Here is a 16,251-nt window from a genome sequence, read left to right as displayed (position 1 = left end):
GTTACCTTTACCCACTGAGCCATTCTCGATACCCACTTGTCATCTTTATCTTGTTGTGACATCAGTGTTCAACTGATCTCTTACTGCTCACAGTGGTGTTATCTACCTAGAGTGCCAGCATTTGTGAAATTAGATGTTAGCAAAATCAGAATTTAAAGCCTAAACTGGGATCCTATCTCAAAAAAAAAAAAAAATGCAAAAAACAAAACTTCAAGTTGTAGTTCCATTTCTCTATGCCCTAGCTAAATGAAAATGAAAAAGCACTAAAAGAAGTTAATAGGCATTGTCTCCAGAATGAAATAGGAAGCTGAGATGTATGAGAAGCCATTCCATGTAGCCATCATTAGCCGCTTAAAGCTCACTTGTCTACTGCATCAGTCTCTGCTTAGAAGAGGCGAAATGAGGAAGACGAGGATGGCAAGGGCTGGTGAAGTTTGGGGGCAAGCCCACTACACAGAAAACTTCACATTTCAGCCATCACATCTCCATGCGATGCTCCACACTGTACACAAGACCATCATGTCAGTGGGCATGCTCCACACTGTACACAGACCACATGTCATGCATGCTCCAACTGACACACTACATTTCATGCCAGTGGGCATGCTCCACACTGTACACAGACCATCATGCAGGCATGCTCCAAGTACACATGACCATCATGTCAGTGGGCATGCTCCACACTGTACACCACACCATCATGTCAGTGGCGATGCTCCACACTGTACATGCTTACCATTCATGTCTGCATTGCCCCTGACGCATGCATGGCTGCGCCACACTGTACATGCAAACCATCATGTCAGTGGGCATGCTCCACACTGTAACACCACATGCACGGCCACAGTACAACATCATGTCAGTGGGCATGCTCCACACTGTACACAACCATCATGCAGTGGCATGCTCCACACTGTACAACACTACCATCATGCCAGTGGGCATGCTCCACACTGTACACATGACCATCATGTCAGTGGGCATGCTCCACACTGTACACGTGACCATCATGTCAGTGGGCATGCTCCACACTGTACACAAGACCATCATGTCAGTGGGCATGCTCCACACTGTACACGAAGACCATCATGTCAGTGGGCATGCTCCACACTGTACACGCTACCATCATGTCAGTGGGCTGCTACTGTACATGCTACATCATGTCAGGGCATGCTCCACTGCACATCTACCATCATTCAGTGGGCATGCTCCACACTGTACAACACTACCATCATGTCAGTGGGCATGCTCCACACTGTACACATGACCACATGTCAGTGGGCATGCTTCCACACTGTACACAATGACCATGCATGTCAGTGGGCATGCTCCACACTGTACATCTACAAATCATGCAAGCAGTGGGCATGCTCCACACTGTACAACCACTACCATCATGTCAGTGGGCATGCTCCACACTGTACACAAGAACCATCATGTCAGTGGGCATCTCCACACTGTACACAAGACCATCATGTCAGTGGGCATGCTTCCACACTGTACACAGCTACCATCATGTCAGGGGGCATGCTCCACACTGTACACATGTACCATCATGTCAGTGGGCATGCTCCACAGTGCACATTCTACCATCATGTCAGTGGGCATGCTCCACACTGTACACACTACCATCATGTCAGTGGGCATGCTCCACACTGTACACAGACCATATCAGTGGGCATGCTCCACACTGTACACGCTACCATCATGTCAGTGGGCATGCTCCACACTGTACACATGACCATTCATGTCAGTGGGCATGCTCCACACTGTATACACGACCATCATGTCAGTGGGCATGCTCTGCACTGTACATGCTACCATCATCTCTTTCCTAGGACCACATCTGCATTATGTAAAATAGCACACATGAGAAATACTGATTCAGCTTTGGCTAATGATAAAAAAAGAGAAAAAAAATCAGGAAACATCCAGAAAGGCAGCAACAGAAAGAAACAGTGAAATAAATCACAGTGCGAGCAGACTATGTAACACCACTCCATAATGAGAGCCTCTCTTGCTAGCAATCAAATGTGTGATGACCTCACTTGGTGAAAACTAAATGTGGCCCTTCTCCACAAAAGCCCCAAGTAGAATTCTGCTCTAAACAGATCTAAGGCAAACAAAAAGGATTAGAAAACAACTACCCCGAGTGTGAAGCAGCCCTCTTCAGAAGAGAAAAATTAGTTGGGAATATGGGAGACTGACTTTCCCAGATCTAGTTCCATGTAGACAAATTTTCAAGTCTCAGATTTTACACCTTATAGTTCCTGTGTGTGTGTGTGTGTGTGGTGTGTGTGTGTATGCATGACATGAGATCCAACTCCATTCTTTTTTAAAGACTTGTGTGTGTTGTGTGTGTGTGTGTGTGTGTGTGTGTGTGTGTGTGTGCATTTATATGCACCACGTGTGTTCAGGTGCCCATGGAGACCAGAAAGTAGCATTAGGTCCCTTGGAGCTACAGGCAATTGTAAGTTGCCATGTGAGTGCTGAGAATTAAACCTAGGACCATTACATGAACAGCAAGTGCTCTCAACCACTATGTCTTCTCTTCACCCCTGAGCTCCATTATTTGCCTGCAGATACCCAGTTGTATCTGCTTTCAATTGCTGGAGAGATTAATTTTCCCTCATTGAATTATCTTGCCTGATGCCTGTATCAAAAAAGCAATTGATCACAAATATATGAGTTTATGTCTGCTTATTGCTTATCATGTCATCTTTTATATTTTTTGCAGAAAGGCTGGAGTTTAGTAGGAAAGGGTTTAAATATAGATTTAAGCATGGGGATTAGGAGAAAGGGGGACGTGTAAGTGCACAGTAGAGCATGTCCCAGAGTGGGCGTGGACTCAAGAGAGTCGCCTATCATGTCCTTTTCATAGTTATTGAGAGACTCATGATTGTTCTTTCAATACTAATTATTGCCAGATGTAATAATGTTTAACTATCTTTAGTCAAGGGATAACCTGAACTCAGTCAAGGTGAATTACACCTTTTATACTTGGTTAAATTTGATGGTCATATGTGTTGTATGAGATTAATACATCATTTGATTTTAGTGCCATCCTTGCCAGGCTTTGTTATCAGTTTTATGTAAGTTTTGGGAAATGAGTTCTACTTTCCCCTATGATTTGGGAAAATAGAGTTTAAAGTGATTCATCATTTCAAATGTTTGCAGTCCCTTGAAAAACACACTCTGGATCTAGTCTTATGTGGAGGTCCCAGATCTCTGCAAAGTGATCTGTAGGAACCAGGCACAGTGCAGAGCATCGTTTTTTCCTCTCCCCATCCACATCACCTGCCATCCTTTATTCGTCCTACATTCCCTTCATCTCTTCTCTGTTATCTGGCAGCTGCTGTTTAATCTAAAGGCAACACAGCCTGTGAGGATGAACATATATGCTTTCCTAGACACCTTCATCTGTCTCCCCATCCAAGCTGGAGTCTCAGGTCATGATTACAGTACGGTTTGAAGCCAAGCTGCTGTAAGTAAAGCCTTACTCTGGCATGCATAGCCATATGACCTTGATGAAGTCCTGGGTCACTCACCAACAAAAAAGAGATAAGGCTGGAAGCTACATTTTGTGGGGTTGTAGAGAATGCATGTGGTCTAATATGAATAAAGCAATTAAAACAATGCAAAGTCTTTAGAATATCAGGGTTAAGCATATGTAAACATGTCTTTTAAATGTTGACACTCTAGACTTGAACTACTATGTCTGATCTTTGTTTCTTCACCCACTGAATTTGACATAAAAAATATCCCCCTTCTCACAGTGTTTTTCTGACTCAGCAGTCTCCTCTTTCCTTAGATTGTCCTTGGAGTTCTACCTGCCCCAGTCAGCTGATTGAGTCCCCTCAGAAATAGCTCTTCTATGACTCAGACAAATATAGATCACCTAGCATTTTTCAAAGTATACTCAGACAGCCTTTTTTAAAACCGATTAGGTCCTCATGGCGGAGTCTCTGGAACTAACAGAGGGAACACATCCTACATGAGGCCCATGGGGCACATCATGGTCTCAGTTAAACCATACAAGTGTAGGGTAATCACAAATCATCTCCATTCTTAAGTACCACTTTTCTGCATTCTGTAAACTTTCAAACCAGCTCCCTTTTAGATGCTTCTCAGTCTTACCATTTCAGCACCCTAATAATCTTCTCCTCTTTCCTCAACCCCCACTCCATTCTTTTAGTTCTAACATTTACCACCACACTCCCAGAGAAAATCCCAGGTCACCTCCCTCAGTGAAATACTAGCCAGACTCCATAGTTACAGTCCTCTGGATTTCCCTTGAATTCCTCCAGCTGCCAGATCACCTGGATCCTTTGACCCTAGCCATACTGCTCTTTGTGGTGATATTTTAATTGTGCTGAAATGTGATTTTATTTGTATGTTAATAAATAAAGTTTGCCTGGAGATCAGAGGTCATAGCGAGCCAGGGACAGCAGTCAGGCAGGGGTAGCCCAAGCCCTTAATCTGATCACATGGCAGGCACAGTCTCTGTGTGGTCAAGGACACAGCCAAACGTGGTGACACTCGCCTTTAATCCCAGTACCAACCATAGAGACCTGAAGGTCTGTATAGACAGGCAGTGATGAGGAAGTCATAGGGTTGGGTTTAGAGCCAATGAGAAAGCAGAACAGGAAAGCAATAAAAACACAACTCAGACATTAGAAGCGTTCTCTCCTCTCTTCTCTCTCTCTCTCTCTCTCTCTCTCTCTCTCTCTCTCTCTCTCGGGAAGCTACTGCTAGTGGTAAGCTAACTCTGGGTGGCTCTTGCTTCTGATCTGTATTTGGCTCTGTGTTACTTATTTAATAAGACTGTTTAGAAATTCATCTACAGCTCTTCTCCATCCTTCACCATCTTCACCAGGGTTTTTTCTCAAATGCAGTTCTCATTTGCTTAACAGTCAAGAGCTCCTTGATGTGGCCAATCGATATGGAATTCAGGGTCCATGATTTGCACTCTCAAGCCCTACTTGACCTAACTACCACCGCCCAGGCAGCAGAACCCCAAACAGATTACTTCCAGGTCAATTTTTCACATAAGGTGCATACAGCATGCTCACAAACACTCTCACACACATGTTCACACATGTCCACATAGACACACTTCAGTCTTCCACCAAAGTCTCCCCTATCAGTCAGCAAACATTACTTCCTGCTATCAGCTGAAGACTCCAAGTCCTTTACTTGATTCCCCAAATAGGTCTTGAATGAACTCATCCCTCTTGTCCCATCCAAATCCTCGCCATTTATTGGCCGAGATTCCTGCGCTAGGCTTACAAACCTTCCCGCCTCCTCATTTTCTCCTTTTGCTACTATCCCAATCCTTACACCTGACACTGTGTTTTTAAACATGTGGACCTGATCCTGTCACATCCATCTTCCTAAACCAGCGCATAGAATGAGGAATGAGCTAAGGGGACGTGACTGAGAAAATTCCAAAGAGCAACCTGTCGGCCGGAAGACAGGGAGGCAACTACATCCCACTTGAGTGCATGTGCCAAGACTGTGAGGTTTGAAGTCTTAGACACTTTAAGAAAGGCCGGTTCGGCTAGAGCATAGCAAATGAACCTGGTAGTGCTGAGGCAGATGAAAAGTGCCCCGGGCGAGCTCTGCAGGGCCCTGCAGGTCAGGGAAAAGCACCTTTGCCATTCTTTCTAATCAGTTCACCCCTCACTGGCCTCATGGTCCCCCAAACAGCACCTACACCTGTTTTCATTATTTTATCTTCTTCTTGCTCCTGTGCCTGGTCAGCGCTGAAAGTATGGGGAGCAATACCTCCAGCCTTGCAGCTGGGTCAAGTGGCTGGCACTTCTCAGAATGCACTCAGTCATTCTCTCCCCCAAGGTCCTCATTTTGCCTAGCCCATGGGTTCTTGACCTGGAGCGATCTTACCTCTACAGCAGTTACTCCCTGGGTATACTTTTGATTGTCATGGGAAGGAATACTTCTGGCCTCCACAAAGAACCATTTAGCACACAGTGTCTGCAATGCTGTCTTTGTGAAACTCTCTTGCATAGTATTCTGCCTGACTTATACTATGTATGAACACTTTCTGATCAACCACTTTGTTTTAGGGCCCCTTCTCTTGGGTCCTTGGACTTTCTTGATGAGATTAACCCTTCGCTTTGTAGTTGACTTTGTCATGGGCATCATGGAGCTTGCATACAGCTTGAGCATCCCCAACCCCAGAAACCAAAACCCAAACTGTGAACTGCTCCCCAGTCTGAAACTTTCTGAACCCCGACATGATGTCACAAGTGGAAAACTTCACACTTGACCTCATGTGATTGAGCCCAATGAAAAGCAGGGCAGTACAGATGCTAAATAGACTTCTTTCTGGATACATGTATATGGTGTTTATGAAACAGATTGATTTTGTTTACACTTGGGTCCCATTCCCAAGATATTTCATTAACTATATGCAAACAGTCCCACTTCTGAAAGTTTGTGAAATGCTTGGCCTCCAAGCATTTTTAATAAGGGTCACTCAAGCTACATGGGCCACATCAGTCACATACCTATCCCAGCGGTCCTGGCTGGTGTCTTTGTTTGCAGACTGTAGCTTTTGTACTGGTTAGGAGGGTGCAGACCTGACTGACTGGTCAGAAGGACCCAAACACCATTTTCTGCAAAGCTGCATGTCTCTCCACACCTGTTAATTGGTCATCTACACAACAGCCATTTATGTGCCCAACCTGGTCACATGGTTCACTCAGACACTTCGTACCACTTTGTCTTATTCAAGTTTAATTCCAATAACATAAGACATAGAATTAGGGCATATGACAGATGCCTAACAATGAAAAAAATAGGGCCGAAGCTTCATTTGCAGTTGGCTCCCTGTGAGTCACGAGTGCTTGAACAGCAGATATGGACTGCTCTTGATCCTTCAGCAAAAATGCAAATCCCCATAGCCACCTGCTTGTGTGTTTCTTACTTTGCATCCACCATCAGAAACTCTTGACGCCCTCTTCTTTGAATTCAGGTTTTGAAATGGACTCTGGTGGAAAGCTGCACCTTGGGGAAAGACTCCTGCCCCTCCTACCTTACTGTTCCACAGGCCACATGGGTGGCTTTCTTCCCCCACCACCTTGGTCCTCTCCCCCTGCTCTGGTGGCTCTGGTCCTGCTGGCTGGAAAAGGAGCAGCAACCCATGATGCTGGAGGGAGGGTGGGCACCTCACCTCCAATGTCTACTTCCCACGTGGATGCTGTGGATGTTGTTTTTGCTGCTGTGGCTTCTGCAGCTGTGGCTTCTGCAGCTGTGGCTGCTGCAGCTGTGGCTGCTGCTGTGGCTTCTGCAGCTGAGGCTTCTGCAGCTGTGCCTTCTGCAGCTGTGGCTTCTGCTGCTGTGGCTTCTGCTGTTGTGGCTGCTGCTGTGGCTTCTGCTGCTGTGGCTGCTGCTCTGGCTCCTGCTGTGGCTGCTGCGGCTGTGGTTGTGGTGGCAGCTGCTGCTCCTGCTGCTGCTCCTGCTGCTGCTGCTGCTGCTGCTGCTGCTGCTCCTGCTCCTGTTGCTGCTCCTGCTCCTCCTGCTGCTGCTGCTGCTGCTGCTGCTGCTGCTGCTGCTGCGGAAACATCTTCGTGGTGGGTTTGAAACAATCACTACTGTCAGAAGAGCTCTCCCCCTCCTCTACAGACTGTTGGTCCCGCCTTTGTTCCCGGGCCCGTCTCCTTTCCAGCATCTCCTCAAAGAATATCTGGCAGCTGAAGCCCTCTCGGATGCCATGCTGGGCATGTTCCAGCAGTGTCTCCAGTGTGGGGAAGACTCTGCAGCAGGCCACGCAGCGAAGGCCATGGTTGGTGGTGACCAGCCAGTCTGGTGGTGCTCGCAGCTCCTCCAGGCAGCAGTCCACAGTGTCCTCAGGCTGCGGGCAGTAGTGCTTGCAGGCTTCCAGCTCCCAGTGCAGGTCTGTATTGGAGGCCATCTCGAAGGAGGAGCCTTTCCGCCGCTGTCGCTTGATGAACTCAGCCTCGCGGATGAGGGGCTTCCTGGTGACTGGCTCAAAGCCATCGTCAGTCTCCCAAGCCACTGCCACACCACGCACAGTCTGCACGTGGGTGTACAGGGCACACACGCTCTCGGGTGGGGCATCCTGCTGCTCATCGAACCTGCTGGAGGTCCAGGACTGGTACGGAGAATAGGACTGGTACTCTGAGGACGACTGGGATGACGGAGAGCTGCTCCAGCCCAGCACTGCATGTGTCCGGGCTGCCAAGTAGATGTCCTCGGGAAGGAAGGCAGGCCCTGGCCGTGGAGATGACTCATTCCTCCTCATGGTCCCTGAGAAGTGGAAGGACAGTCTTATCAGTGCTTTCAGAAGGCTCCACACAGAACTTGCCTGAGAAGCCACCCACAGAATCACACAGACTCTGGTGGCTTTGGGGAAGGTGCCTGTTATTCATCAGAGATGACCATAATGTTATCTCATGAGGAGGTTAGAATAAAAGAGTGTGTGCATTTCATCAACTGATGTGTAAAAGGCCAACACCTGGCTGACTGAAAAGTAGACTGTGGTTCGACCACAGGATGCAGTTGTATTTGTGGATAAAATAAATGAACCAGGAATGTGTGCAGAATAGACACAAAAGATAATGCAGCTGCTAAATGAAAAGAAGCTATCACAATTCCACTTAGGAGACATTCTAGAAAAAAAACAAATCTTATAGAGACAGAACAATTACCAAGAGCGGGAGGGGCAGACAGGACATAAGGGTGCCTTAGGGAACTTCTGGGGTCATGATAATCTCTTGTGCTTTGGCTATGGCTCCCACTCACATGAACGGTGTCACTGTTCTTTCTACAGTACACGTCACACAGGCAGACACCAGGTCAATAACACCCACTTGAAAATCGAGAATGGAGCTGTGCTTCCACTGAGCATATGTCCCAGCTTCTGCTTCTCTGTGACCTAGCAGGGTCACAGGGACCTCTCACCTGCTCTGTGGACACACACTATGTCCCTGTCACCATCAAAGCGCATGCCTTTAAGACTCAAAACAAGCCTACAGAATTTCACTATTTGGATTTTTATCCAGCAGACAAGGAAATGGAGGCAAAGAGGACATGCACGCCTGGCAGAGCCACTTGGCGCCAAGAGCAGATCTTATCCTAAAGTGCTGCCTGAAGACACACCCTGGTGGCCACTGAGTTGGCATTCTAGATTAGCTCACATTCACATACTATAAAGGGACGTTCATATTACTACAGGACTTACAGGATGTTGACATAATATTTTTTTCAAACACATTAAAATCAATACCTAAAAGTGAACAGTTACATTCTCCTCTACATATCTTCTGAAATATCTCCCATAGATGCACAACAGCCTAGGAAGTACCAGCTTCCTCTGAAGATCACTTTCTTCATAGCCCTTCCCCTATCTGCTTTGTATGAGCAACACACCCCTGTGACAACAGCATCAGAGACCAACCTGTCCCTTCTCCATCTATTGGCCACCTGGCCAGCACACTTCCCCGCTCTCCTCTGTGGACTCTGGGCTGGCCATGCTGACAGTGATCCCACTGATTGGTGACTGTTCTCTCCTGTGCTCCTTGAGATGGTGTTTCATGACTTCAAACCAGCACCCAGAATCTAGGTGAGAGCTGGTGTGGGCTGTGGTGAAGCCCTCCAGCCAGCCTCAGCCTGAGTGTCCACATGATCACTAGGATCCTGGCTTTATTCTGTGATGTCATCAGTGACACGGGTCTGTTCTGTGACCCTTGGCAAGGGTAAAGTCCCTGCCAGGTTACCAGGAAAGGGCCCCAGTGTGAGTTCATCTCCCTCTGTGATCTTCTCGGCCTGGTGTATTCTCAGGAACACAAACACAGGCACATGCTCTCAAGCATGTGTACAAACATAAAGAGCCAAGCACAGGGATTGGGGAGGTAGCTCAGGGATTAATCGCCCAGGCTATACTTCCAAAGCACACAGATTTCATTCCCACATAACATCATCTGTAATTCCAGCCCCAAGAAATCTGATGCCGCCTTCTGGCCTCTGTGGGTATTGCACTCATAAAGTGCAGAGATAGAGGCAGGCAAAACATCTACACACATAAAATGAAAAAAAAAAAGTCAAATATGTAAGTTCTTACACACATAAATGTGAACGTCCACACAGACATGGTACATTAGTATATGTTGACAGCATTCACACAGACAGACACACACATAAGCATATTTCACACATAGACACACATCCATGCACATGATCTCACACCATATGAACGGAATCATAGATATGCTCACAAATGGACAGCCATCACCTAACATCAGCATGGCCTGACTTCACCTCACTGAAACAGTTTGTCAGAAGCTTGTTTCTAAAGCGCCCACCTGGCCAGTTTAGGCTTCCCAGCACACTGTGCCACTCCCTTTCTGCACACCTTGCCCACTTCCTGTAGCTTTGCCTCCTCTTGGATGCCAACACACGTGCTGGAAGCCTCCTCTCCTGGGCTTGGGGCTCTTGACTCTGTCATCCCTGTCGGTCCCAAGTCCTAAGATCTTTGTTTTTCTTGATGACATTAGCCACACATATACACACACAATTATCTTTCCTGTTTGTTTTTGAAGACAGGATCTCCCGCATGTAGCTGAAGTCAACCCTGAGCCAGCCTACATTGGCCTCAAACTACCCATCATCTCACCTTTATGTCCTGAGTGGTGGGATTGCCACCACACCAGACCCAGCCTCTCTCCAGATGTAAACTCTGAGATGTCCTTCATCTTTCTCATTACATGGCTCATACTTAAGCACCATCCAACACATTTACAAGTGCCGCAGCAGTACCTGCCAAATTAGGGACTAAACAATGAATATGTTGAGCTGACTAGGCCATAACCTACCTCCTGCAGCTGGCTGCTCTCTATACCCCAAAGCCCTGAAGCTCCCAGACATGCTGGTTCTTCTTGCATAAAGACTTAGGGAATCTCCACTTTTACAATCAGCCTAGCCCAAGTCCTGCTGCCCACCCGCCCGCCCCCTCCTCCAGCAAGCCTGGCATTTGCAGCAGGCCCACTCAGTTGCTCACTCACCAGCTTCAGTCCTTTGAGTTCTAGATTCTCAGCAGTTATAAAAGGTGATGGATTTATAAGAACCCCAATATTCCCAAAGCAACCCTAACATCACCCACACACATCCAGCATCCTGGCAAACTCCTGAGCCAGGAAGTCACACCTGCAACGAGTTCACGGTTGAAAGAGGAATCTGCAAGCCCCTTCTTTCCACGTAAAGAAAGGCATGTCTTCTGAGAAACAAAGGATACCCCATAACATTTGAATCCACAATGGCAGAGGACAGTTAGAACATTTAAGTGATAACGCAAGTAACAACTTTCTGGCAGAAAAGACAACTGGGCCAGCAAATGATCCTGAAAATTTGTATTCTGTACTAGAAAAGATGAACTTAGGTCCCACCTCATGTGGAACAACTAGAATATTCTTCATACAGCTCAGAAGTTATGTTTTAACAGTAAGTGTGCAGAGAGAACAATAATGTGTATGCAATTTTAGGGTGGCTTTACTAAGCAGTATCTGTTCACACAAGCACTATGGGTCTTTTTTATTTTAGATTTTTATTATATTTTGTTTATTTATTTTGTGCTGCGAGTGGGGGGCAGGGAAAGGGGGTACACATGTGTCATGGCATGAGTGTGGAAGTAAGGGGACAACTTACAGAAATCAGTTCTCTCCTTCCGTGCCTGGTGGGTCCCGGGGATTGACCTCAGGTTGTCAGTCTTGGTAGCTGTTACCTTTACCCACTGAGCCATCTCGATACCCACTTGTCATCTTTATCTTGTGACATCAGTGTTCAACTGATCTCTTACTGCTCACAGTGGTGTTATCTACCTAGAGTGCCAGCATTTGAGAAATAGAGTTAGCAAAATCAGAAGTTAAAGCCTAAACTGGGATCCTATCTCAAAAAAAAAAAAAAATGCAAAAAACAAAACTTCAAGTTGTAGTTCCATTTCTCTATGCCCTAGCTAAATGAAATGAAAAGCTAAAAGAAGTTAATAGGCATTGTCTCCAGAATGAAATAGGAAGCTGAGATGTATGAGAAGCCATTCCATGTAGCCATCATTAGCCGCTTAAAAGCTCACTTGTCTACTGCATCAGTCTCTGCTTAGAAGAGGCGAAATGAGGAAGACTGAGGATGGCAAGGGCTGGTGAAGTTGGGGGACAGCCCACTAACACAGAAACTTCACATTTCAGCCATCACATCTCTCCATGGGATGCTCCACACTGTACACAAGACCATCATGTCAGTGGGCATGCTCCACACTGTACACAAGACCATCATGTCAGTGGGCATGCTCCACACTGTACACAAGACCATCATGTCAGTGGGCATGCTCCACACTGTACACGCTACCATCATGTCAGTGGGCATGCTCCACACTGTACATGCTACCATCATGTCAGTGGGCATGCTCCACACTGCACATACTACCATCATGTCAGTGGGCATGCTCCACACTGTACACAAGACCATCATGTCAGTGGGCATGCTCCACACTGTACACAAGACCATCATGTCAGTGGGCATGCTCCACACTGTACACACTACCATCATGCCAGTGGGCATGCTCCACACTGTACACAAGACCATCATGTCAGTGGGCATGCTCCACACTGTACACGCTACCATCATGTCAGTGGGCATGCTCCACACTGTACATGCTACCATCATGTCAGTGGGCATGCTCCACACTGTACACAAGACCATCATGTCAGTGGGCATGCTCCACACTGTACACAAGAGCATCATGTCAGTGGGCATGCTCCACACTGTACACACTACCATCATGTCAGTGGGCATGCTCCACACTGTACATGCTACCATCATGCCAGTGGGCATGCTCCACACTGTACACACTACCATCATGTCAGTGGGCATGCTCCACACTGCACATACTACCATCATGTCAGTGGGCATGCTCCACACTGTACACAAGACCATCATGTCAGTGGGCATGCTCCACACTGTACACATGACCATCATGTCAGTGGGCATGCTCCACACTGTACACACTACCATCATGTCAGTGGGCATGCTCCACACTGTACACACTACCATCATGTCAGTGGGCATGCTCCACACTGTACACACTACCATCATGTCAGTGGGCATGCTCCACACTGTACACAAGACCATCATGTCAGTGGGCATGCTCCACACTGTACACACTACCATCATGTCAGTGGGCATGCTCCACACTGTACACATGACCATCATGTCAGTGGGCATGCTCCACACTGTACACGCTACCATCATGTCAGTGGGCATGCTCCACACTGTACACGCTACCATCATGTCAGTGGGCATGCTCCACACTGTACACGCTACCATCATGTCAGTGGGCATGCTCCACACTGTACACGCTACCATCATGTCAGTGGGCATGCTCCACACTGTATACACGACCATCATGTCAGTGGGCATGCTCTGCACTGTACATGCTACCATCATCTCTTTCCTAGGACCACATCTGCATTATGTAAAATAGCACACATGAGAAATACTGATTTCAGCTTTGGCTAATGATAAAAAGAGAAAAAAAATCAGGAAACATCCAGAAAGGCAGCAACAGAAAGAAACAGTGAAATAAATCACAGTGCGAGCAGACTATGTAACACCACTCCATAATGAGAGCCTCTCTTGCTAGCAATCAAATGTAGTGATGACCTCACTTGGGTGAAAACTAAATGTGGGCCCTTCTCCACAAAAGCCCCAAGTAGAATTCTGCTCTAAACAGATCTAAAGGCACAAAAAGGATTAGAAAACAACATACCCGAGTGTGAGCAGCCCTCTTCAGAAGAGAAAAATTAGTTGGACTATGGGAGACTGACTTTCCCAGATAGTGGACTAGTGAATTTTTTGTTGGCATGATAAAATGCCATGACCTAAAGCATGATCTTAGTGAAGAAAGGATTTGTTTTGGTGTATAGTTCCAGGGGGTCAGAATCTGCAGCAGTTGAATGTACGACAGCATGTGCAGCTGGCTGATCACATTTTCATACACACAGGGGAAGCAGAGAGAAAGAACAGGGAATAGACCAAGACAGACTATGCATGTCCCAAGCCTACCCTCTTCCTCCAGCAAGTCTCCACCTCTGTGTTAGCTAGTTCTCTGTCCACTTGGCAAAAAGGACTCTACAAGTGAGAAAATGCCTCCCTAAGATTGGCTGGTAGGCAAGTCTGTGGTGTCTTGATTAATGATAGATGTGGGAGGGTCCAATCCACAGAGGCGGTGCTACCCCTGGGCATGTGGTCCTGAGTTGTATGATCAAGCCATGAGGAGCAAGCCAGAAAGCAATGTTCCTGCAGGGTCTCTACTTCAGCTTCTGCACCCAGACTCCTGCCTTGGATTCCTGCCCTAACTTCCTTCCTGACGGACTGTGACATGGAAGTGTAAGCAGAATGAACTCTTTCCTCCTCAAGCTGCTTATGGTCATGGTGTTTACCAGAGCAAGAGAAACTCTAAGACACCCCAAAGGTCCCATCATTTCCTCAGAGAGCCCTCACAAGTGGGGCCAAGTGTTGGAACATGAGCCTACAGGAAACACTTTTCATTCCAGACACCGCAGATGCCACACCAGCTGAAGCTGGTCCTGCAGGCTGAGCCAGGGTAGATTCTGTAGTTGGCTCAGACAGGACAGTGTGGAGGAGAGGAGCTTGTCAATGACCAGTGCTAGGCTAGCAAAGGAGGCCTCCTCTCCACCCTCCCCTCTCTCCTTTCCAGTCATCCACCATGCTTTGAGAACGCTCAGAGCATGTGGAAAGGCCACACAGACAGTCCAGGCAGCAGCCTCTGTGGGTCTCTATCAACCACTTGATGCAAGAGCCAGACTATCTTTAAACGACCATGCTGCCCAGCTGTGGTCCAGGTGGGGCCCTGGATATCTTCTCCTTGCCCTGTTTGAATTCTCAGCCCCCAATAAGTGGGGCTTGTTTCTTGTGCACTATATTAGAGGGCAATATGTTACCCAGCTACAAAGATTCAGTAGGCATTGATGTTCCCTGTAGTGTTTAAATATGTCCAGATGAAAGGGCTCACTGGCCAGCATCTGGCTCTGTAGGTCTCCCTGGGCCCATCAGGGAATTTCGGAAGCAGGTGACAACTAAGAACCAGGCGATCATTAGGGTTTTCTAGGACAGCCTGGGAGGACACTTCTGCAATGTGCCCTTCTGTTCAGACCCAGTGTTCCTGTCAGTGGCTTCAGCACCACAAACCCCATCTCACAGGAAACTGCCAGCTGGATGACAAGATTGATAGACATTTGGTTTTGTCCTGAGTCTCACAGTTTCTAGTCAGAAGAATGTTTCCCAGACTTTCTAGTCAGATCCTCCCCTCCTCCCAGAATCTCCATGTGACCTTTGCAATCCTGTCCCTGGTACCAACAGGAAGGCACTGTTCACACTTCTTACACATATGGAGGCTGAGGCATGGTGGGAGGTCTGTGGAGGGTTCTGACCCCCTAGGTGTGCAGGGCAAGGGCTCTGCTAGGCTGTCCTAGTGTGGCACACGAGGTTGCTTCCTAGGTTGCTTAAACTCTACAAATAGCATGCAATTGTCCTTCACCGTCACAGGGCCTTCGGACTGCTCCTGACCTTCACTTCCTCCACGCAGACACTGGGCAGACAACACTCTGATGGCGCTGCTCAGTCCTCTCCAGCCCCACCCCTTGCCCCCCACCTCAGCTCCAAAGGCTTCCAGCTGGGTCTTCAGTCTTGCCAGGAACCTCTCTGCTTCTCTGAGGCAGCCAGGAAGGGTGGTGTGCAAAGCCCCAAAAGGCCCAGCACAGCATTTTCTTGGAGCTCTGGCCGTCTCTTGGCCAACACTCTGCACACATCGCATGTGAGCTGTAAGCCTGGTCCAGAAAGTCTGCAGTATTTTCCTACCCTTTCTTCCAAACTCTGCTCCTCCCTGCCTCGGATCTTCTCAGCTGAGAAGGCAACAGGAAGCAAAGCAGCCACAGCCAGGCAGGAAGCAGAGATTCCACACTTGCCTTGCCTGGGCTTCTAATTCCAGTGAGACTTGTGCTTTGAAATAGGCTACGGGAGCGTCAGATCAGCCACCCCACACAACCAGAGCCAGGAATAGTGTGCCCATGCCTGGTGTGGCCGTCCGTGCTCCAGCTGTGTGCTTGGGGGATTTCTGTGGCCAAGCCACAGTGTAAAAGGGACCCTTTCTTCCCGCTGAAAGGTAAACACCTCCCAGCAGTGAGGACTTCTGGGGCC

General features: G+C 47.6%; 1 protein-coding gene across 1 annotated transcript; it reads right to left on the bottom strand.

The window, feature by feature from the left end:
- Positions 1-477: 477 nt before the first annotated feature.
- On the bottom strand, positions 478-9,580 carry LOC118591168 (protein FAM170B-like). The gene is made up of 3 exons (XM_036199281.1): positions 9,466-9,580; positions 7,428-8,292; positions 478-502 (listed from the first exon to the last, which is right to left on the bottom strand). Exons 1-3 carry the CDS (start codon positions 9,578-9,580, stop codon positions 478-480), a joined length of 1,005 nt encoding a protein of 334 aa, XP_036055174.1.
- Between the last annotated feature and the right edge of the window lie 6,671 nt (positions 9,581-16,251).

This window comes from Onychomys torridus, chromosome 9 (assembly GCF_903995425.1).
Source record: "Onychomys torridus chromosome 9, mOncTor1.1, whole genome shotgun sequence".
NCBI lineage: Eukaryota > Metazoa > Chordata > Mammalia > Rodentia > Cricetidae > Onychomys > Onychomys torridus.
Note: the sequence above shows the minus strand (reverse complement) of the source record. Positions and strands in the feature narration are given on the sequence as shown.